Below are 25,030 nucleotides of genomic sequence, written 5' to 3'. Positions count from 1 at the left end.
TTCATTGATTTAGCGCCCAGATAACTTGAATGAGGATAGAATAATTTAATCGTGCGGCTCTTCTGTACTTTCCAAATGTTATTGGACCAAATGGCTCAAATTATGACCGTGAAACGAGTCATTTCGCAGTGACGCTAAAAAAAAAAAACGTATCCACCGTTTTACAGCCCCTTCTTTCACAATGGTAGCTTATGGGGAAAAAGTATTTTTTAACTGCAGGGCATCACGTGACGCTGTAGTTGCACGGTTCAACCCACTTCCTGGGGGCTTGGTAGCAACTGTACGTCTGCTGACTGACTGGAGTGTATACATTTTATAATAAATATATAAGAATATATATTTATATAACGCCTGTTACACAGTACAAAGTTGCAGAAAGGCTAAAAATAAAGGCTCGACTCCAAACCAGGTGTTTCAGGTGGTGCGGGAGAGAGTAAGAGTGGCATGGAGTTTGGCCTTTTTCACTTTGCAGACCTTTAACATGCAAAAAAAAAAAAAAAACACACAATAAAGGAAAGGCAAAAACCCCAAAAGCCCAAAGACCCAGAAGAAACACCAAGGACATGACCTCAGTGTGGAGGAGCTTTTATTTTTACTCACCCATGAGACACCTGAGCCTCCTTTCCTGTAGGTGTCACTATAGTCGGCCATCCCCCTCCACTCTACTCCTCCTCCTCCTCCTCCTCCTCCCATCCAGCAAACCTCCGCGAAAGGGTGTGCGTTTTGAAGGTTGTATGAAGCTAAACACCACCACAGGGGAACAGCAGTCGCCACTTGGTCAGACAACCCGGGAAGAGCCCCTGAAGCCTGGGCGGAGTACAACCCCAACTCTACCCCCCCACCACACACCTCCAACCCCAGTTGTCCGTCATCCTCCTTCTCTGAGCCGGGTAGAGCCCCCCCACGACCAAGGTCCTTGGAAATACCGCAGACACGGACATTAATACCAGAAAAGTTGACACACATATGGGTACGCGGCAAAATGCGATGTGGCAGCTGTGCGGCTTCTCTTCAAGGTCAGTATCTGAGCACCGCCGCCGCCTCACGGACGAGTTTCTCGGGCAAAGCCGGAGGGGAAGAAGAGGCGTGGAGGGGTGGGGATGCCGCTGTGTCTCGCTGTGCCTCCAGCATCAACAATGACATCTTTCACCGGGGAGGACATTGAAAGCCGCTAGACTCACAAAAAAACTTGTGAAAGAAACAAAACAAAAACGAAAAGGTTTCGTTGTTGCAGCAGCATCGTTGTGAAAAAACAAAGTGCAGCATCTTGACATTTCCTGCTTTGTTATTCTTTTTTCTTCCGACGGCCCTGTGTCGGTGCCACAGTTTACCTGCAGATACGAGCAAACAAACACGGCCGGAGTCGAGCTAGCTAACAGGATGAGGTTCTGGTTCTGGTTAAGCTAGCAGAACCGACCGTTAACGTTAAAACACTCTACTCGACGCGGGAGAGTCGTGACGTGACGAAGTTGGGTCCAACTTCCTTGAACTTCCTTGACTTTTAACCAGCTCGTTTTCTTTTTCAAGTTACTTTTTTATTATTATTATTATTATTGCTCAGCGGACATGACTTCCAGGACAGGCTTCGGTAAAAGTTTCCCGGAGCGGGGGCTGCTCCTGCTGGTGGTGTTGGTGCTCCTGGAGGGCTCCCTGCTGCCTCTCGGAGCCGGCGGCTCTCCGGACACCAGCCACCGCGCTACACCGGGCAACGCGACGGGCTCGGCCGCAGGACACCCCAACTTTACCAAAAAGGCTTTCCCCGTGCTCAGCCTCGACTACCATCACATACAGACGCCGTTTGAGATCTCGTTATGGGTGCTGCTCGCCTCTTTAATGAAGTTAGGTGAGTATCATGCGGATGTCATGTACGTTTTGTCACTTATTAAACGCTGACCTGAAGCCCAGGCTTTCCAGGAAATGCTAGCTAGGTTAACACAGGTGTAGTCACCGCAGGTAGGTTAGCACATTGCAGCCACATCTACAGATACAGAAGTACCTATATGATACTTCTGAGACCCATATATTCACTTATATTACACTGCAGTAAAAATGAAAATCCTAGTGTCAAACAACCTGTGATGGACAACTTTCAGGTACTTTACTGGAGTATTTCCTTTATCTGCTACTTTACTCTAGTTACTTTATTATTCTTTATTGTTCATAGGCTACAGAAGTACAGGCACTCGTTCAGTGCGAGTCTGTTTTATACGACTGCTCAGGGGTCAAACTACAGGATGTCTAGTAGGGATAGATCACTGGTTGTTCAAAAGTTTGACTGCAAGAGTTTCATTTTTTACTGCAGATTAATATCAGTCCCAACTATCAGTTTTCTTGATGTATTGTTATGGGCCCTGAAAAAGCCATATCGGTCGATCCCTAGTAGGTAAGCTTAGTGCAGCCCTATTTGCAGATGCAGAAGTATCTGCACATCAAAACAAATAAAGGTTGGGGTTGTCTGTTTTATCAGACTGCTCTTTGACTCAAAACCACATAAAGGAAAGACTGGTTCAAACTAACCGACGGGATGCCTGGTGATCAGATAATGGACTCGGATATCTGCAGCAGAGATAGCATTGATAGACAGACGTGCAAGTCTTGATTAAGATTGTAAGCCTGCAGAGACAGCTATTAATGTGCACATAATGATTGACAGAAAGATCAAAACTATCACTCAGCAGTTCAGGATGATCTCTGACCACCAGGACACCCTGCCGCCTTTTATCCTGCAGTAGGGACACAGAAGTATGGGTGCTGAGGGGGCTGCAGCACTCCCTGAAACAAGGCTGTAATGTATGCCAAATTATTAAGAATTTGTCAGAAAGAGCGCTTATCAAAGTTGGTACGGTTTCTCCTGACTCAACAACTCACAAAGAGCGATTTTATAAAGGGAGTTTGGGGAATTTCTCTCCCTCTTCATCTCCTCTCTGTTGTTGACCTATAAAATGTTGGTGTTCAAGTTTGCCGTCTGCTGTAGTGCAAAACTTTCTCAAATTGTTGTAAATTATTGTTAATAAAAATTAGATACATGTTCCAAATGAATACAACATGACTGTTGCACACCATTTACTCTGACGTCATTATAAAGACTAACCCCTCAGCACCCCCAGCTGCGTCCCTGTTCTGCACACCAATTAAAGATACCACCGTTACGCTGACCTAACGAGTTTTACCAGAATAGCTCATTCAGTGGGTCACTCCGAAGATGCATCTATACAGCTGGTCACGCAGATTACTCATCAGATCTGTCAGCCTCGTGTGGAGAGGGTCTTTTTCTAGTGCTGTACTTACTCTCTGCCACAGTGATGACTAAGCAGCTTTCTGCAGCAGTCTGGTTGTTGGACAGCAAGGACCTGGCAGGTTTTCAACACAGATGGGAACCTCTTGCTGTATTATTGTGAGCCAGCGTTGCAGCCTTGTCATATAGGATGAATCAAAAGTGACAAGCAAATTTGAGATGAACTACTTCATGATTTTTGTCAGCATTTGTTCCCAGCTGTGGTGCACAATGAAATACTTAAGTCCAGCTCTTTACTTCCTCTGTTGCATTAGTGTATTTTTGTTTCCTCACCCTTTGTTGCTCCTAACCTCTCCACTCCTTTGCACTCATGTCTCTTTCCTCTTTCTTTATACAGTATATACTGTGCTTTCCTATACTGATACCAATTATTATATATATATTATACGTATATTATATTGCATTTATATATATATATATATATATATATATATTCATTAATTTGCTTTAAAAAAAGTGTCAAAATTTAGAGCAACCAGTACATGCAATTTACTCAAGTATTGTTCAAGTACAACTTCCAAGTACTTTACTTGAGTATTTCCTTTTCCTGCTACTTTATTCTTCCTCTCCATCACATTTATTTGATAAATTTAGTTACTGGTTACTTTGCAGATTCATATACTTTTTTATTGTTTATAGGCTAGTAATTGTGATGTATTACCAATCAGATAGTGTTATGGCTGGGACATTGTGTAAGAGGATGCTGCATGAGAGCCAAAGTATTGGTGTATTTTATCGGCAATATAACAGTGAAATCACCAATACCCATTATCGGAAAAATGCTGAATATCGCTCCCCTGTAATCTGCCAGGCTGATGATCAGTCTGTCCCTACTTGCCCCCCTGCTATCTTTAATTGAGAGCAAGCAGCTTGTCAGTTGCCAGTGACATCAGGGCCCTGACTGAGCACCAGCCTGTAGCCAGGGAAGGATACTGCTTCCCAGTCTGGGCGAGAGGCCCAGCGTCTCAGGGGAGAGGAAAGGCAGAGCGGGACCACCTGGCCCCGGTGGCTCTTTCAGTTCAAGGGCATGGAGTGAACAGGAGAGATGAGGCGAAGGAGAGTTAGCTCAAGGAGTGATGAAAGTATATGCAGTGGAGGGGAGATGGTAAAGAAATGAGACTGGATGAGTGTGTGGGCTGTCAGCAGCAGCAGACAGCGGTGACCTTAAGCCTCTGATTATCCCAGGATGGCTGAAAATGGGATGTGGGTAATTCAATGTGGCTGCTACACTGCTCAGCCTCGGTCCAGCGTCTGCTTCATGTTCACGGCCCTCATATCTTAAAGTGCTACAAGCACATCCTTGGTGCATTTATCTCTTAAGCAACCCTGCCTGTGTACATGGTGCCTTTCTGTCCTTATTTTTCACATGACTGCTTTTCTTGGATTGATTATACCCAGTGCAGCAGATTATCATATGAATCATAACCCAGGGGGATGTTATTTTACTGAGATTATGCCCTAACACTGTCAAAGCAATTGGAAAAGTCTTTATATTTATGAGACATCCTCCTCTATTTGGACACCTGTAATTAGGCTGCAGACCAGAAATAACTGTTCTTTATCAACCGATGTCAAAAGCCATAATTGGCACTGGAAGCCTGCTACACAGTCAGAGTGATACCATTTTCCCTCCTGTGTTTAGAGGAAGGGTGTGTATTGAACGGATCTTATTAGTTATAATCAGGAAGAAATATTGCTAACAAGCTTTTATCTTAATGACATTGTTCCACATTCTTATTGTGAATGTGATAAGTAACAAGACACTCAAAGTTTTCGCCAGCAGTTATAAAAATTAATGACTTCACTTTAGTAGGGTGTAATGTCTACAACAGATCACGACACTGACTTTCAGATTGACCTTTCGGTTAAGTCAGATCTGATAATATTCTTTTGTAATAAATGAGTGGGCAATGTGGTGACACACCTTTTGATAGTAACCTTTGTGGCCGTGAAACCGCTTGATTTTTGTGTTGACCTCCTGTCAGTGAGGCTCCTTGCAACATGTCTAACAAGTCCTTCTATTTTCGCCTTGCATGTATAATTCACAACGGGTCGGACCATTTGAAGAGAAGGTGTGTTATTTGAGTGTGAAACCCCATGAAAGCAGTACACCATCACATACAGAGCTGCTGTTATCTTAGTATAGTTTTTGTTGTTGTGGGAGTTGAACAGAAACCTGAATATTGCTTCCTGTGAGTAAGAGTCAGCATCAGCTAGATAGAGTCAAACTGAAAGGAAAAAATATTTTTTTAGTACTTGTTTGTTATGTTATGACATTGATGTTATCAACAAGAATGCAAAATACGAAACCACTTTTGCTAGTATCTTACTTTATGGAGAGTAGTAAGCCAGATCATGCTATGCTTGCAGTGAAAATGTAAGTGCATCGTGATTCTCTATCAAAAGATTATGTCGCAATGCAGAAAAGTCAATTTAAACCCAATTCTCGACAGTGACCATTAAAAACGTATTTTGTAAGACACGGCTGTATGTTCCTTACTGCTGAACCAATTGGAAGGTAACAGATGGAAACATCTGCTCCGTGTTTATGTACTAAGCTTGGCACTTCAGTTTTGTTGAGATTGGCTCAGCGTGAGCAAAGATCTTTGAAGTATATTCATCTTTTTTTTTTGTAATTATGGACCATTACAAATGCACTATGTTTTAAAAGTAGCAAGAATGACCTAAGTGGAAGTACAGATATTTTAAGAATATACGGGTTCTTCTTCGTTGTTTTGTGTTTTTGTTATTTATCTAGACAGCAGGAAATGACATCAGGGGAAATGAAGGAATACTATACTCATTCATTCCTGGAAGGAAACAGTTTGTACGTGCACATCCAGAGCTTTGACAGTGAAACACTCCACTATGAGTGGGCACACAAGTGCAGATTTTGAGAGTGTGAGCTGAGAAAAGTGTACTTTGTCATTGTTGTAGTGTAAGATACAGCACATATTCGTGGCAACCCAGAATTGTAACTTCTGCAGGCATAGAGTGATCATCCATCAGTGTTAAATATTGCTCTAACCTGGTTTTACCCAGATACACTGAAACTAGTTTATCAGTTGTTGATTTTTCTGCCCTTGCTGTCTTCTCACATGTGAGGAACTGCAAAGCTTTAAGTTGTTTTTTGTCTTGTAATTACCAAACATTAATCTGTGATCTTGAATCTACTTTCCCAGTGTGTACTCAAATTTTCTAAGATCCATTATGTCTTGATTACCAGTATTTCAGAAATGCTGCAGTTGTTCAGCTCCATTGTATGCAGAGTAAATGCGTTCCTTAGAGACCTGCCCATTCTTTTAAGGACTGCTTTATCTATAGTAAACAATTGATAGTAACTGAGGTTGGCGACATTATCAGTATCACAGAGTTGACCCATACACCACCTACGTAATCATTCTTGAACAATATGTCCCTCTCAGTACCACCTAATAAGTAACAAGACACTCATAAACAAGTTTTTGTCTGCAGTTATAAAAAATAATGAGTTCACTTTAGTAGGGTGTAATGTCTGCAACCTCCCTGCTACAGTTAAGATGTTTTCTTAAACAGTTTCGGTGAAATTTGAAACAGTGCACCAGAATCAACCAACGCTTGATTTACTATGGATTTGGCCACACTTGGGCAAGATATATAACTGCCTATGAGTAAGTGCACTGGATTTGGCAAACCCATCAGGGAAATATGGGCCTTAATATCGCCCTTATCCATAATACCTGCGTGAGAAACACAGCGTTGCCACACCCTTGGCAACGCTTCAGTCAATGTTTCCCAAGCTATACCTATGTGTTACTTAGGTCATGACTTAGAGCAGAACTTTTACAGTTTTCTTAAATAAAATCTGACATCTGACATGCCCTTTATTTCAGAAAGGGATGTCTTTGCCTCTCATTTAATAAAATTGCTCCATATGTTGTCGATATCCAAGACATTCAATTAAATAGGTTTTAAAGCAATAATAAGTATGGATTAGTTTGATGGTTCTCCATTCTGTGCATGTGCCACAGGGTTGCACACATTTCTTATCAGATAACCTAAAAAAAGACACTCATCGCTGGGCCTGTGTACAGTATTGCTTGTAACAGACATTTGATACTGTCACTGAACTGAGCTCCATTCAGTCGTAATAGTGGGAGATGTCTTTGTAAAGTGTTGTAAGGATCAAGCAGATAAGTTGTGATGTTAACCTAGTGACGATTCACTCATTTGAGCTGGTAGTATTGTGCAGATATGGTGTCACACTGGAATATACCAGCAGCAGGTCATTATTAATAATTTAAACCAACACTGGCCTTGCACAAGCAACTTGAGCAACACAATGATCCGCATCATACATTCACGCAATGACTCACAAAGGCACTGTTGTCAGGAAGAAGGCCTGCATCGCTCTGACACACACGTGTTTCTTGACCTTCCTGTGAACCACCACCAGTGTAAAATCTTGATTTCTAGAAAACATTGAGTGCATCATCAATCACCTTCTTCAACAAAAGGACTGTTTAAATGTTTTCTCTCTTTTGTGCTTGCTTGATCCAGCAGAGCTTGTTGCCAGCAGTGTACAATTAGTCACCTGGCAACAGGACACAGTTCCTGGCTTTGGGAATGGGATCGTGTGTAGCAAGTGCCAGGCTCCACTGTCACTGGGTACACATGCAGATGTGAAAGAGCTGTTACCCTTTAGTGGTTTTTAATAACCTTGCAGCAATAGACTCTCAGTTGGAAGCAGGGCAAAGACACAGCGCCTGCCATAACTGACAAGCAGTCAGGATGAACCGCCTGACCTTAGAGTTCAAGAGTCTGGCATTAAAAATCCTTCTGTGTAACATACTGTTGTCTTCATACTCGCTGCTTATCTCGTTTTATACATGTGTCCTGGCAGCACTGCAATTGTGTGCCATGAGGTGGTCTTTGAAGTTCACTGCCCTCCTTTTCACTATCTTATCTCTTTCCCTTGAAGAGCACTGACGGCCATAATTGGAGTCACGCAGGAGAGGTTTAAGAATGTGTTAACTGTCACCACTCAGCCGAGGTTGGACGCTCCCGGCTTCCTCCACTAAGTCTTTTGTCCCTCCCCGTAGGTCCTGGACGTGCTGAGAGTTTTTACATTTAGCTAAGGTCACTACTACTGATGCTGAAATGGCTTTTTGTCTCCTTTGCTGCTCCTCGTTGTCCAGCAGGCACAGTCTTTGCTTGTTCCTCCCGGTCACACATTAATGATAATGGGTCATTTAGGGTGTCACTGTTGGATGCAGTGTTGAGTGTGCCACTGCTTGAGGCGCCAGCGGTAATTAGTTTAGTCCATGCAGTCGTGAGATGTTTGCCCTTTCCTCGAGGACATTACTGTGCTCGTCTTTCTATTGAGGGTTTTGTGCAAGATTTCTTTGCAGAGCTAGTTTAGGTATTCTCTCTTCTTGTGAATTAGAAAAAAAAAAAAAAACACCTTCCTGTAACCTTATTTCACAACTTCTGCTGGAGTGAGCAATATGGACACGGACTGGTACGTCAAAGTACTCACTGACGTATTCAAAATGACGTGCCAAAAACTAAAAATCATTTCCTATAACCACTGATTGAAAAAAGTTGTAGGCAAATGCTTTACATGGCTAAAATACCACATTTCCACAAAACATACAGACTCAAGAATGTAAGATCTCATGCTGTGAAAGATTTAAGATTCAGCTTATCTTTAGATATTTGTAAATTGTGACGCTTTGCTATGATATGGAAAGATAAGTCATCATGTTGAATTTGCTTTGACAGGTCACAGGAAGCCCCCACAGAATGCTAGCTCATGTTTTGATACTGACGCTCATATTTTTGTAAATATTGATCACCGTCTCCTTTTTCCTGTCGTTTTTTAAGTTCATTTTGGCCTGTTTATGGATCACGATTAAGGGAGTGAAAGCTATGAGCCAAAAGTACCCTGGCTGAGGTTCATGATTTAATGTCACTCGGAAAAACGCTTAACACAAGGGATTATGGGACTCCCTGTCTTCTAATAATAACCCTACTTGGTTTCCCACCCTCTGGATTCAGTTATGCTTGTTTCCTTTAAGTCGACCTTTGAAGTAAGTTTTATCAAGAGTATTAAAAAAGCTTTGCGTGTGACCAGAACGTCTCTTTTAGGTCAAACTGCTCTGTAGAAACATAAAACAGGAGCTGCTCAGCAGAGGAAGTTTGTGAAACTAGGCCACTCCCAGGTGTTTGAATTTGTGAAAACCTGTCTACCATTGCCAGTACTCCCTGTGGGCATGCTGAAAAATAAGCACGTGTTTCCTGTCAGGTTGCTTATTTAAATTAATTTCTAAAAAGCATTCCTTCCTGTATTTTTCCACGCACATGCTTTCAGCATGAGGCTGTCAGTTCTTACATAATAGTGGCAAGTTGTAGTCTTCATGGAGCTTCATATGAGAGTACAGTGGTGCAACCATATGGCCTGATGTCAGACAGATGCAATATAGGGCACAAGTCTCGTCAAGATTTGACTTGCAGAAGTAAATGCTGTTTGTTTGCAGACCTTGATTCTTTGGATACTTTAACACCTTGGTGTGTGCACTGCCATCTGCTGCCCTCTGTCCACCTGCAACAGACTGAACATTACTGTCTTCCATTAAAGAGAGTGCTTGATATACACTAATGTATTTAGAATACCTTATGTACATATAGGAAGTGTAACTTAAGTACCTCCGCCAAGGAGGATATATTTTCACCCATGTCGGCTGGTTGGTTTGTCAGCAGGATTACACAACAACTACTGAACAGATTTTCATGAAACTTGGATGGAGGATGCGTCTCGGCCCAGAATAGACCCCATACATTTTTAGTCCAAATCCAGATAAAAAGGGACGGATCCAGGAGCTTTTTCTCAGTTTCTTTAACATTGTGAGATGGAGGTGCTTTTCGACATTTCTGTTAATTTCTCAGGGATTAATGCATCGATCTTGCTTTAAAAAAAAATTAAATAGGGCATATTTAGGTGCCTGGTATCTATGAGTGAGTACAATTTAAAGTGGATCCTTGATCCGGTTACCCTAAATTATGATTATGGGCGGTTTTAGATGTAGAGTGATACAGGGCTATCGAGTTGGATACTGTATTATGCTTGATTTACTTGAAGGGGACTGCTGGGCCTTGGCAGAGATATGCGCTCTACTGAGGGCCATTCTAGTTGAAATTGTTAACAGGGAAATCTTTTAATTCATTGCAATTCTTCACACACATTTGTAATAAACCAAGGTGATAACAAACTGACACTACAATCCGTTCTGTTACTCTTGGCATCAATTAGCTAAACTGGAGGTGTGCAGGCCCTTGTGTGTAATGTGGTGTCCCCCACACTGATCAGAGAGCTCTGTGGTGTTGGTTTCACTTTTACACAAAGCTTTTTAATTATGTAACAGCCTCTATAGGGGGTTGAGATAATGTGAGCATAATGAGCTAATTTATGGCGCTAATTTAGCTTTCATTTTGAAGCCTCCAGTAAACAGATTGATGCTTTCTTCTGAGGAGACATTGTGCTGTTTGAGATCTGTGAACAAGCTGTGGAATCTACATCCTGCTCGACACATATCCCTTCAGGAGACTCACAACAGGATTCAGTTTGTGTTTCAAGCGGTCATCACAGAATATCTTTGTTAAACCGACCTGGCTAGGAAGCCTCTGTGGATCTGTGGGTGGTGCCTGTTTTCTCATGAAGTGCATTGAAAAGAGAAGAGCCCCGAGCCTCTGGTATCTCACTGTGGAGAAATTACGTCTCCCTAGACCATTTAAGATAAAGGCTTCCTCATTCTCTTTCCTCAGAAATCCAGATCTCAGCTGCATGCAGCTGTACAATCCACAGACACACACTTGTTGAGCTTGTGTGCTGAAAACACTAATGGAGCTGTCCTCAAGCCACCCGACTATAAACACCCCTCTCCCTCCCTCAGAGGCCTCGTATTCCCTCAGAGAGCTTCTGATACTAATCTTTCACATACAGTTAAGACAAAGCCCTGCTACATTGAAATGTCGAGTATTTCTCAATTTTAATGGTCTATTACTTGCACTGTGGAAATTCTTGTTGACTGGCAGCATATGTGCAATACCTGGGCATTATATAACAACCTGTGATGTGTGCTAATGCGTGAATATCAATTAGGTGCTCCATGTTCCTCGATGTGCAAAGATAAGCAAACCTGAGCCAGGCCTGAGCTGTTCACCTGCCTGTCCCTCCCGTCTTGGTTCAGGAGGGGACACAGCTCCAACACCTGTGACTACTGTGTAAGGCTGTCACTCCAGAAAATGAAATGACACCACAACACAGCATCATTATTTGAGTTGCTTTATCAACTTTACAGCCTGTCTAATTTCACATTTATCCCACTCTTCCTGTAGCAAAAAGCTGTATAAACGTATTGTTTCCTATACGTCAGTCACTTCTACCTTGCCGTACATTCTAGCTTATCGGTAATGGCCTTTTTACGAGCTTCTGGCAAGGCGGCCTACTGAAGCCGAGTGTGCCGAATAATATGCAGTCAAACGAGGTTGTACACTTGGCGCTAGCGAGTAAGTCCTCAGATTTGTTGTTGTGAAACACACAGTTTCACAGATTTTTTCGGTGTTACTGTCCGCTCAGGACGGCTCTGCTCGCTATTGTCCTCCATTTTTGAGCAAAACATGACATTAACATTAGCTTAGTTAACTGATAAGTCAAAAGGGCGTGCAATAGGTCAAGCTAATCGTGGCGTTTTAGTACGCCCTCTGCTGGATGTGAACTTTACACCCCACGTTCCAATAAATGTTTTGATTTCGAATTAAAAATGGCAGCCCTTCTACTGTGCCAGATGGTCTCTACAGTGCATATTGATAGTTTAACATGCTGCTGTCTAAGTTTCCAACAGCACTATGGGTTAAGTTTCTGTGCGCATGCTGTCAATCAAATCTAAGATTATAGGGGATGGTGGACAGCATATTTCCATATATTAGCTGTAGCTTAGAGCGGATATGCAAAGCGACGTGTTGACATGGCTCAATTAACATGTCAACATGCTGGTTCTGCCTCCAGGATAAACACACAAACACACAGTGCAAGATATAGGTCTTATTGTGTCATTCATTAGGGCTTTGAGGGCCTTTTGGCCATGTCATGTAAAGCAGTTAGCATTTTCACCTGTGAGCTTCTGCCGTCAGTTATTGTGTCACATTAACCCTATGAAATTGCACGAATGTGTCAGTGTTAATGAAGTGGCATATTTATTTGCCGAGCTGCCAGATCGTGTTCCACTATGATGATATTATCTATTATCCGTCATATTGTCCACCCCTGTGAAACAGTATAGCCCGCATGTGAGCATGTAGCCTTATCGGGTTCATATTTCTGTGTATGTGTGTGTTCGTGTTAATATACCGTTTCGTCAGCTGGTACAGTGCCAGCTGGAAAAAAGATACGTCCCTCTGCTGATGTAATGTACAGTAAATATGGCACGTTGCTGTCTGTTTGAAGTTTTCATCTTCCCCTCACCTCACTGTTTGTAAATGAAGCCCTGTCTGTGTTTATGGTTACATGTGAAACCTCAGCAGCTCAGGGTGATGACGTTTATTGTCCCATATCATCCTTGTTTGGCCACACAGTCGGTGTAAAAAAAAGTCAGACGGCTTTTTTCATTTGTAAGGCATTAAGTGTTAGTACTTGTAAAGGCATTAACACGAACGGTCGCTGGGGACTGGCCGAGCTGCTTGTGCTGTGACATGTGAGCCATGTAAGAGAATTGCGAAAGGTTATTTTTGATTATGTGGAACGCCTCCAAGTTGGGCTCGTGGTAGAGGTATTTAAATTGCAGCCTTGGCTGGTTGAACTGTCATCTGAGATCTGTTTACAATAAATGTTTTGCATACTATTTCCATTTTTTCCTTGGAGAATTCACAAGGTCACGGCGTCAGCTCTGTATCATACCGGAAACTACACAGGATGCAGCAAACTTGTGTTCTTTACCTATCAACAGCTTTAAGACCAGAGATGCCACTTTATTGATTCATGTTAAAGGTAAACTATGCAGGAATATATGGACTCTAATCTGTCAAATTTTCAATTTTGCATCAAGATGTTGATGGCTCGCCAAACCAAAGTGTAACTTGTGAGCTTAGGAATGAAACTCATCGACTTGTCCTTCTCCAGAATTTCTTACCGTTTCTTACTGTTGACAAACAACAACAACTGACAGGCAAGCTCTGACATGCCTGCACAGCCTTCACAAAATCAAAGGCCCTGTTCACACTTGTTATCAACATGCGTCCTGAGTGATCTGATCACAAGTGGACAGCTCTAAGTACAGGTGTGATTGCCCCCATGACGCATTGAGGATGCATTTGAGAGCCAGTGGTGTAGACCATATTTGGAGGTGGTCTTGGCTGCAAGTGACCACAATCTTTTTCCAATGTGTACGCAAATATACAACGCCTCCATGAAACAACAAGAATCCCAAACAACAGGCATGGTTTATTACAAGCCATCTGATTTACATGGTGTTCACTGTAATGCAAATTATATGTATGGGCTCTCTTTACCTACCAATGTTAGCAGCAGAAGTTTGTGAACACACCGTCTGATTCAGCTAACCATTAAACTGGTGACCACAATATCCCAAAAATCCCTTACAAATCGTGGGGATTTTAAGAGTTGCAACAAATCTTGTGAGGAGAAACAACATGTCTACAGCAAATTCTAAATCATTCATTCCTTCTTGTATATTCAGCATTAAATGCAATATATGACGTTGTTTCTTTGCTTGTAAAAAGTGTCAGTTGGTCACGGCATCACCATACCAGCCTGTCTGCCTCTGTGTGCATCTGACGTGCTAACATTAAGCAGCTGACAACATTTTATTGATATAAACAAGTGTTTTCCTCTGCATTTCCTACAAATGTTGGCTGCTAAATCTAAAACAGACGTTGGAATTTGTCATCCGGGTGGTGCTAGTGCTCACAGAAGTGTGGTATGTCACAACTGATTGCCCTGTCAGTGTTGCGCTGGCAAATATTCAGTGTGCTTTTGCACTGTTGTCTTTTATAAAATGAGGCAACAGATGGGAGCAGTTCCAGTTAATCTCATCACTCAGGCAGAGACACACAAATACTGTTAAGGCCTAAATAAACTAATTGTTCAATGCAGATAAATCACTCCCTCCTTATTTGTCTCCCTCCATGGCACTGCATCTCATCTTTTCCATCCATTTTCCCAGGGTTCCACCTGATCCCTCGACTGTCAGGCATTGTGCCAGAGAGCTGCCTGTTGATCACGGTGGGCCTGATGGTGGGGGGACTCATCAAACTAGCCGGAGAAGACGTCCCCCCGGTGCTGGATTCCAGATTGTTCTTCCTCTGCCTGCTGCCTCCCATCATCCTGGATGCTGGCTACTTCCTGCCCATTCGTCCCTTCATGGAGAACCTGGGCACGATCTTGATATTTGCTGTTGTGGGGACCCTGTGGAATGCCTTCTTCATCGGGGGCCTGCTGTACGCTGTGTGTCAGATCGGTGACGGTCACTCCAAGCTCAACGACCTGGAGCTGCTGCCTTGCCTGCTGTTTGGCTCCATCATCTCGGCCGTGGATCCCGTCGCTGTCCTGGCTGTCTTTGAGGAGATCCACATAAATGAACTCTTGCACATCCTGGTGTTTGGTGAATCACTGCTCAATGATGCTGTCACTGTGGTGAGACTTTCATGCTTGCTTTTCTTGTGACAGAATGCATTTATTGTTTCACCGGTGCTCCAATAAGGGAGACTAGTTGAGATTAGATTAGTCTGCTCTCAGTCAAGTATACATATGATATGCTGAGGTGTGAGCCCTTGGTTGTAGCTCCTGTATCCTCATTACAGCCATAATTGGGCGCCAGTTGTACCTCTGACGTCCAGAGAAATAACAACACTGTCTCTTTATTTAGTAAATGATATAAAAAAATATTCAATTCATATCAATTTGAAGTATTTTAAACTGTTTCAATACTCTTTTCTTCACAATATCATTACACTGGTATCAGCTGTGTTTTTGCCTCCTCTCTCCCACTCAAAGTGCTGTCTTCTCATCACTCGTCTCATTCACTCCGTATGGTGTTACAGCTCATTAAAGATGGCAGTCGCAGAGCCTCTGCAACTGGTTTCGGTTGACAAAGAAAACAGTAGAAGTGCTGTTTGGAAATACTTAACATTTGAGGCAAATGGACAAAAAAACACGATACAAGCACTGAAAGTACCAACATGCTGGCCTTTATCAAAGAATTTCGACAGGGTGATGACAGCTCATTTCAACATCAGTGACGTTTTTATCAAGATGCAACATGACCCAGTTAAGATGTTGATCAGTGCGTTGTCCTGTTTTTGGTTAACAGTCATTTGCAATTCTCATAGCTAAACTTATCCTCCTCAGAGCGATCAGGCCTCAGGAATCTCAGACAGATTTTCAGGTGATACGAAAAGCTTTGATTATGGTCAGAAGTAAATTAGCTTATATGCTGTTGTGCTTATTATTTTAATGAAAAACAAAATTTGCATGTGTCAGTTTTTCCTGTGGCTGTTCCTTTTAGCCTTGCAACTATAAAGGCTTAGGCTGTCAACACACAGCCAGTGATCCACTGACTAGCCTGTCACCACACAACAACCCTCAGCTCACACTACAGCACACCAGCTGTTAGCTGGCCTGTTCCCAAACAGTATCATCAACAGTATAAAGTTACCTTTAATGCTAGCAATATAGCTACCTGAGGCACCAACTTCAGTCTGAACAATGAGTGTTTTTGACATCAGCTAACACTTGGCTAAATTGATATTCTGCTCAATAATTTCATAAATCCTCCCCCGGATTTTTCCTCACATACTCTGCCTGCTCAATCACCAAGCACCATTGTCTCTAGGTCACATGTTAAGCAACAAGTTTGGCTTCAGTGCACACTTAAACAAGCTGGACGGCTCTCTGCCATCAATGAGTAGAAGCTCTCCTGAGGGCCAGAGCAGAGCTCATCAGTCTTGAAGCGCTTGGCAGTCTGCAAGATTAGCCAGTCAGGCATTACAAGAGGCTTTATATAACACTAAGTATTCAAATATTTTATCTTTTTAATTGTTTAATCCCTTTCTTCCCCCTCTCTCTTCCCCTTCTCCCCCTCCCAGGTGTTGTACCACCTGTTTGAGGAGTATACAGCTGTCGGCACAGTGACGGTGTTGGATGGTTTCCTGGGAATCATCTCCTTCCTGGTGGTTGCGTGTGGTGGCGTTCTGGTTGGAGCTATCTATGGTATCCTGGCTGCCTTCACCTCACGCTTCACCTCCCACACCCGTGTTATCGAGCCGCTTTTTGTCTTTGTGTACAGCTACATGGCATACCTGTCAGCTGAGATGTTCCACCTCTCTGGCATCATGGCGTAAGTTTGGGGGGGGTGGAGCCAAAGTAACAGATTTTTGAATCAATTTATTTTATTGACAATCAAATAAAAAAAACACATTGATTCTAATAATCAGAAAAATTATCATTATCAGATCTGATAATCAGCCAGGCCAATAATCAGTTGACCCATAGTGTACGGTTTATACATACATGTAATAATGTGTATTATTTATCAGATATTTTAAGACTTTTACTCGAATACTATTTTTTATGGTTGACTTTCACTTCTGCCAAAGGAATATTGTGACATAACATCTTTACTCTTACTCCAGTATGACTTTTGGGTACTTTTTACTGGACAACACTGGCTGTAAGATGATTGAACATGGCAAACATTATACCTGCTAAACATCAGTGTGTTAACATTTTCATTGCTAGCATGTTAGCATGCCAATGTTAGCATTTATCTCAGCCTCACAGAGCTACTAGTGTGGCCGTAGACTCAAAGTCTTGTTAAATCTGTGGCGGTACTGGCAGTAAAATGCTTACAGGCCAGCCCGACCTACATACAAATATAAACAAAAAACATGAAAATCTAAGGGGGAAAGCCCAATGTCCGCTACTTGGACAATAAATAACAAATGCCTCTTCTGGGTATAATAAACAGATGTACTCCTACAAGCCCCAGGGAAATAAAATGTCAAACTGAAGGGGTAAAGGAGCTTGGGTTTCAAGGGGTTCCTGAATAAACACAGTTTCCCTCACTAGAATGATGTGGGCAGCCAAGAAAACAGAAAAGGGCCTAAATAGACCAGAGTTTCTGGCTGGCAATCTAAGAGGAATGAGGTTATCAATAGGTCAGGGATGGATTCAGACTGAGTGTGAGAGCCCCCTGTGTGCCATTTCCCACCTCTTTTAAGCCTTCACAAAAAAGGCGTTGTCACACCATGATTGTCTTGGAGGGAAACGCCCAAGCTGCTTCCACTCCTCAATCAGGAGTCAGTCTCTCCACCCTGCGCACAGGTGATCTGAATCCCCTGCAATTAGTCCAGAGGGATTTTGGAAAATCAGCCCAAAACAAAGAAAGACAGCAAGTCTCAAACAATGGGAATGCTACAAATCAAGTTTACTTATTTTTAAACATTTAAAACAAAATGATAAATACATATATTATTCATATGTACTAAACTGTATCAATACAAATATATATATATGTGTGTGTATGAACTGGTATATATAATATATGTAGTTTTCTCTCCCATATATATGCATTCAGTAGATGTCTTTAAAGCATGTTAGAACAATGACAGCATGATAGCATGCATCATGAATCATTGAGACTGCCAGTGATGGTGCCTCCATGTGAGCTTCTTCATACAGGTTCAGCATTTATAAATTGAGTATTCAGTGTGTTATGGTTGCCCTCTAGTGTCTCTGAAATACTCCAGCTGTTGCAGGGACGTCGCTGTTGTATCGCATGTTTTTTAATATATAGAATTTCCCCCTGTGATTAGGTGTCAAGTTCTATATTCAACCCCGCGACTGCAGGGAAAATCTATTACTGTCATTCCCCAATGACCGTAAGTCAACTGTACATCTCTGTATAACCAGTTCAAACTGATCTCGCAACACCCAAAACAAACCAGAATTTATTGGCATCCCAACATTCCCTGAGGGGTCATTTCTCATCAGCTCCTCCAGTACGTATCAAATCCATTTTCTCTTTAAGGGGCTGGGAGTTATTGATGTTGCAGACAGGAGGGGATGATATACAGAGGCTCTCCTCTGAGTCAAGGCCGGAGGATGTGTAACTTCAAGGACAATCTCTCAGGAAGCCCGTGGCTGTCTTCTTGCACCTCACATCAAAAACTCCATTTGTCGAGGTGTTTTTTTTCCCACATCATCTGTTTATGAGGAAGAAATGAAACAGCTTACTGGTGTGAATTCCTTTCATTGTTTCCCCTAAGGCCTTGAGAGCCAAACCAGTACTGACATTGAGGAGGAATGGAGGTGAATGTTGAGCAGCTGCTGTGGCTTATTGGTCACATGGATGGCGTTCAGTTCTGGCCTCCACATGATTGACATACAAACATTGCACGACACCAGAATGGAATAGAGAAGTGGTCACAGGACAGGGATGGACATCATGTTACTATAGGCTCCATTAGTGGAAAACTCTGATGTAACTGTTGCTGACAACTCAAGTCAAACCACCGCTTCTCACTTCATCATGTCATTTATAGATCAGTCTTACTTGACTTCATTTTAATCATACGTTCAACATTACATTTATTATATATTATTAAATTACATTTATCACCTTTAAACGTATATATCTTTAAACTGAAATGTTTTCCTCCTCTCCTTCCAGGTTAATTGCATGTGGGGCGGTGATGCGACCCTATGTGGAGGCCAACATATCCCATAAGTCCCACACCACCATCAAATACTTCCTGAAAATGTGGAGCAGCGTCAGCGAGACACTAATCTTCATCTTTCTGGGTGTGGCAACGGTGGACGGCAAACACGACTGGAACTGGACCTTCGTCACCGTCACTGTCATTCTGTGTCTGGTGGCCCGGGTCATAGGTCAGCTCCACTGCAGTGATTTCTTACAATTAAATGTCATGGTATAAAGGGGAAACAGCATAATTTTTGCAGGTTAATTCTTGGAAGATCTTTTTGATTATGTGGTTTGCTTTCATTGATAAACCGCTACATGAGACAGTCACTTCAAATTTGCAAATGCAAATCAAAAAGTGCAAAAATTAAACTTTTTATTCATTCAAAGGAGGTGAATGTATTAGTTTACTTTGAAGTGATCAAAAAGGACATTTATGTGTGTAAAAAGACCTTGTTTTCAAAAGGGGAACTGGGAATGCTGACTGAAGGTCAATGTTGCCATCGTGTCTCACCACACAGCAGTCATCGTGAGAGAGGAAGTGCCACTGAGGATTTCCATGTTGAATTCAGGCTGTCAGTTCTTCTGTTGATGATTTGTCATGCTAGAGTTATTAGTGTTGTTGGAGGGAGAAAGTGAAAGAATGATGAGGTCTGTTCAGTTGTGACATACTGAGTTACCGCCTTGATTTAGCATTTTTAGCCTCAGCGGCTGATGAGGCTTTGAGCAAACTCTCCAAACATGATGTTCGTGACTGCATTATTGCAATCAATAATTTGCAGGTTAAAAGTCACAGATCTTCTCCAGTACGGCTAACTGATTTCAAAGCATGATTAAGTGTTTTGAGCTGTGTGTTTTTTAGTCTTTCAGGCAGGTTTTTCTGCTGGTTTGAATGTGATATGAAAACACAATAGCAGGAGATGGGTAGTCCGTTAAAAGAACACCATGTTTGTTAGTGTGGATTGATGTAAAAAGCTGTCGATGGTTTTACATGCAAGAAAGAAATGAAACGTAACGGCTGTGTAAAAGACATTAGAGGACAGAAAAGTATATTATTTCAACATTCATAGTCTTTCTTGTCATTGTCAAGCACTGATGTCTGAAATGAAATTGAAAGAATGCTATTTGTCCCATGTCTGTAACATTCACACAAAGCCCTCTCTGCATTATCTTTTCCCAGGTGTGGTCGGTCTGACCTACATGATCAACAAGTTCCGCATCGTCAAACTGACAACCAAGGACCAGTTCATTATCGCCTACGGTGGCCTGCGAGGTGCCATCGCCTTCTCCCTTGGTTTCTTGTTGGACAAGAATCTCTTCCCCCTGAGAGAGATGTTCCTCACTGCCATCATCACCGTTGTCTTCTTCACGGTCTTCGTTCAGGTACGAGTACCAAGTTTATCATGTTTTGGTCTAAAGGGAAAACCTTGTCACTCAGCCTGGTTCGCTTTGTTGTGGCCTCCTGCAAGCCTTATTATGGGATGCTATTATAACCATAATAATCAATGCGTAACATCAGTTTTTGTTAAATTGAACGCACAGTATGTAGCTAGGAAGTTACAGCAGCAGGCAACTAATTGAAAAGCACCTTTACTTTAAATAATAATTCAGTTTTCTCTGGTTTGAACATTGTTGGAAACATTTGGGATAGTGTAAGCACACAAATCAACAAAATATATCATAGAGGTCTCGTTGTTTTTAGATATTTTAATGTGGAAATGCTACATATTATATCTGTATCATCTTTTTGGTCTAGTTTGACTTTTCATTTACATCACTGACACTTACAAAACCAATCAATCTGTCTATAAGGCAAACATTTTATTTGCAACATTCAGTTAAACAGTATGAATCTTGTTCCTACTGGTCACGCTGAGGACTAAACACTACAGGAATGCTCAAGTATTTACAGGAAGAGGCCGGTTTGTTCCTTTTCCTAGAAAAATGGCCAGTTTGATGTCACATGAGTTCCTCCACATCAAATGGTCAGATGTCGGTGTCTTTGGTTTTGAAGTAAACACCCCCGCTGGTTTAGGAAAATGTAATTTCAGCTTCAGTTTTGGTTGAATTAGAGACACGTTCATTCTGAGTGAAATCCAAGATAACATACATAAATCGTACATGAAGGTAAGATAAAGACAAACAGGCAGTGATTGCACAGTCCTGTCAGATAAACCCGTCTCATAGAGGAACTGTAGGAAGATTCTTGGATGGGAACTGGACCCAGAATGGAAGCAGCTAAAATAAAACCCCGAAGACAAGTTCTCTCCTCTTCAGGCGAGATTGGAAACATGTTTTATTCATGCTGCTGGATTCAGCACTAGCAGTCTGATGCTGAGACAGATGCAGACAGGGCCGAGGCCCCTTTCACCTGCAATGCTGAGCTGGGTAAAAGTATGACTCATGAGCAAGAGTGGGATTTAGTGTGTGTTTTAGTGGATGATATTTCTTTCCTTGTGTTGGCTTTCGTCTGATTGGATTGTCCTAATTTATTACAGTACTAAGATCCTGGTTTTCTGTACATGCTTGTAGGCTGATTGGCTAGTTGAAAGTCTGGTTAGGTCTCATTGCTTATTGCAACTATTATTAGTATAATTACATTTGTTTTTTGTGACCTTTTTTTATATTCTTTTCAACATGACTGGCAGGCATCATAATATAAAGACATAACATATATCAGGGTAATAAACGAACCAGAACGTAATAACAAAAAATACACCTCGTAATAAATCACATTTTAATCGTAATACAGCCCTACCATTATGATAAAGACATTTAACACAGATAAATAACATAAAACAGCACAGATTCAGACAATTATATGCTAAAATCGTCTTGTGATTAAGCATAGAAATATGAGAATGTATCATTCATCCAACTGAACACATCTCTCTGGTCTTCATTTCTGGAAGAGAGTTTATATTCCTCCACAGTAAAACGATGATTCTGTTAATTGAAATGATTGGCCTGAAGCGGGGCCATTTGGGATGACCATTAAATATCACCTGTTTCAGGTGAAAGAATGATTATAGTCATTGGATATCTTTGTGTCTTGTTTTGTGTATTTTAATTGAAGTAAGAATGAGGTGATAAAAGTGTCGGTTCCTTCGTCTGCATGTCTGCTGGCACTGGGTGCGATTAAAGAGCAGAAATCGTCAGTCATCCACTTTAGGCTATTACAGTTAACCAGATGGATGGCTTAATCTTTTTAAAAAGCAGACTGATTCGCTAGCTTTTAGGTGCAGACAGGCACAAGCATAAACACACACACACATCACTGTAACAGTAGCCAAACATCAGACTGATGTCTGATTTTGCTTTCCTCGAGTTAATCTGTCGTGGCAGTGCATTTTTTCCTCAATCCTGTTCATAACTGACCAGAAATAGACCAGTATGAGTTTGAGACACACGGTCTGCTATTTAAGGTACAAATAAAAATCTCACCAAGTAAAAGAGAGAGAGAGAGAGAGGTTAGTCCCTGAGTTGTTTGCTTATCAACACGAGATGAGTGTTAACAAACACCTCAGGTCCTGGTTTACAGCCATATTCAAAGGAACAAACACAATGTGCACACACAATTAAAGTAGTTAGTAGGTGTTGTAGACCCATGTACTTATCAGTTGTGTTTATGATCACATTTCACCTGAGAATATAATCATAGTGATAGTTCCAGTAGTTCAGTGTGGAAGCCCTTAACAGCCATAGATGCATTCATGTTTTTAATGCCACTATCTTGAGATCACGGGTTAATTGTCCTGATTTCTCTTAAAAAACATTTGCTTTTCTTTAAAAATGACACATATAACTTGTGAAAACTAGAGAAAACTTGTTATCATTGGAAAACGAAGGAAATTATATGTCTGACCCACGACCGTTTAAGGCTTCCATAGTTCAGGATTTATCTTAAGCTGAATATGTTGTTGCAAGAAACATCTCTTAACCTAACCTTATATACTGCAAAGAATTTCTGTCCAGGGAATAATGCAATGGCTGCTGATTTTTAAAGCTGAAATATGTTCCATATCGTCAGCCTGTAAAGTACTTGAGAGATTTACAGCTACAGCTACAACAGGGTTGTTGTGTGAAGACCTGCTGTGTTTGTTGATGAGCAATTGCAAAATGTGGAAAATGTGCCAGATAGTGAAATGTGACACAACTGAGATCAGAGTATGGACAGGCCTGGTGTTTTTCATCACTACACTCGAGGTGTGTACAATGAATAACCTTTGCTCTGCTCATTGCCCCTGCAGGGCATGACCATCAAACCCCTGGTGGAACTGCTGGCAGTGAAGAAGAAACAGGAGGCCAAGCGCTCGATTAATGAGGAAATCCACACACAGGTACAACCTTTCCCCTTCTACCAGCCTCAACCTTCATGGTCAGAATCTGATGATTTCTTGATGGTTTATTCATATTAATGACCCAGAGCCTTTTGGTGGGCAGCTGATAAATGAAATGTCGAAAAGTTTTGAACCGCGGGTCATCTTCTCAATGAATTTGATACGTGCAAAAAGACACTGATAACTTCATCAGTTTCCTCTTTTATCGACCTACTTCATTGAGCTCTAGCAATGCATTCTCACTTCCTGTCATGTTTTGTTCATTCACACTAGAGCTGCAGCAATTAATCGATTATACGTCAGCTATTGAGTCAAACACCAACTATAATCAATTAATCAATTTGGGTCATTTTTTAAAAGAAAAAGGTCAAATTTCTCGAAAGAAGAAGAAAAAAACAAACAATGATGCACACATTCAACGGAAGTTAGAATAATTGTTATTTGCAGCTCTAATTCACGCAGACTGATGCAAAATTGAGAGGCTCAGCAGTTGCACAAATCATTAAACACTGATATTGAATTTCTTCTGGTGGTGGCATACATTTCTTTCAGTTGTAGTTATGTGAAATGTGACCTTCATTTCCAGCAATAAGCCTCTGAGGCCATTTAGTTTATTAAAGTTTGATTGCTGCTTCCACCTACTGGCTGTGTGGTGGTACTTCATCTCATACATTGTACTGTACTGTGCTCTGGGACAGCCTTGTGAATGTCAAGCTAAAGATTATAAAGTGACTCACACACAGCTGCTTGTATCCACCACTTCTGGTAAGACAATTGTGAGTGACCACCTTGGTTGACAATCCCTGAGTGTTGCAAAGCTTTTAATACAGCTCAGAAAAGCACACACACACACACACACACACACACACACACACAGCTCTCTGTGGTTCTTTGCAGTAAGTCACCAGTGCTTGAGGCTGAAAGAGCTGGCTGTCCTGACAGATACACAGATACTCTGTGCAGACAACTCAAGGATTTCACTGATGCCTGGTAGATGGGTACCAGTGAAGTTCTGGATGCTTTTAATCATCTGCTGTAGTGTTGTTGCTGATGATGTAATCACGATGCAGGTGATAATACTGAACTACTTTATCCTGTTGAATTGCGCAACAGTCTTGTATGGATCATGATATTTGTGCGACTGAAAAGGGAAACATAGCCGCAATATAAAGGCTGCAATTCCCGATTATTTTCATTCTTGATAATTATGCCGATTAATTGATTGAAGTCGGGAAAAATGCTCATCAGAGCTTCCCAGAGCCTGAAAGTGACATCTTCAAATTGCTTCTTTTGTCCAACAAATAGTTTAAAACCCAAACAAACATTCATTTTCTGTCATAAATGACAAATAAAAGCAGCAAATCCTTCCTTTTTAGAAGCTGGAACCATCAAATGTTTGACAATGTTGCTTAAGATAATGACCAAAACAAATGGTTAACTAACGATCAACTAACCAATTAAATAACTAAACGTGGCAGCTCTGCTTAAAAGAGTAAGGTATCTTTTCATAAATTGGTATAATTCTGTATTTGTTTAATGAGAGGCTTCTGGTTTTACATAATTTTATATGGAATGGTGATTAAAAAAAGGCCGAGCACTTTTTCAGCACACATAAAGCAGCATAAATAAAGTAAACTGGT

At 41.5% G+C, this 25,030-nt stretch overlaps 1 protein-coding gene across 1 annotated transcript in view; it reads left to right on the top strand.

Annotated features, from left to right (window-relative positions):
* Positions 1-1,786: 1,786 nt before the first annotated feature.
* The window catches only part of slc9a1a (solute carrier family 9 member A1a), a 35,933-nt gene continuing 12,689 nt past the window's right edge, over positions 1,787-25,030 (top strand). The window contains exons 1-6 of the mRNA XM_073485749.1: positions 1,787-1,843; positions 14,515-14,984; positions 16,436-16,686; positions 19,021-19,238; positions 20,231-20,433; positions 23,301-23,390. Coding sequence (XP_073341850.1) covers positions 1,834-1,843; positions 14,515-14,984; positions 16,436-16,686; positions 19,021-19,238; positions 20,231-20,433; positions 23,301-23,390 — 1,242 coding nt within the window. The 5' untranslated portion in view covers positions 1,787-1,833. The remainder of the gene's footprint in view (positions 1,844-14,514; positions 14,985-16,435; positions 16,687-19,020; positions 19,239-20,230; positions 20,434-23,300; positions 23,391-25,030) is intronic.

Source organism: Pagrus major, chromosome 17 (assembly GCF_040436345.1).
Source record: "Pagrus major chromosome 17, Pma_NU_1.0".
Classification (NCBI taxonomy): domain Eukaryota; kingdom Metazoa; phylum Chordata; class Actinopteri; order Spariformes; family Sparidae; genus Pagrus; species Pagrus major.
This window is presented reverse-complemented; position numbering and strand designations above follow the sequence as displayed.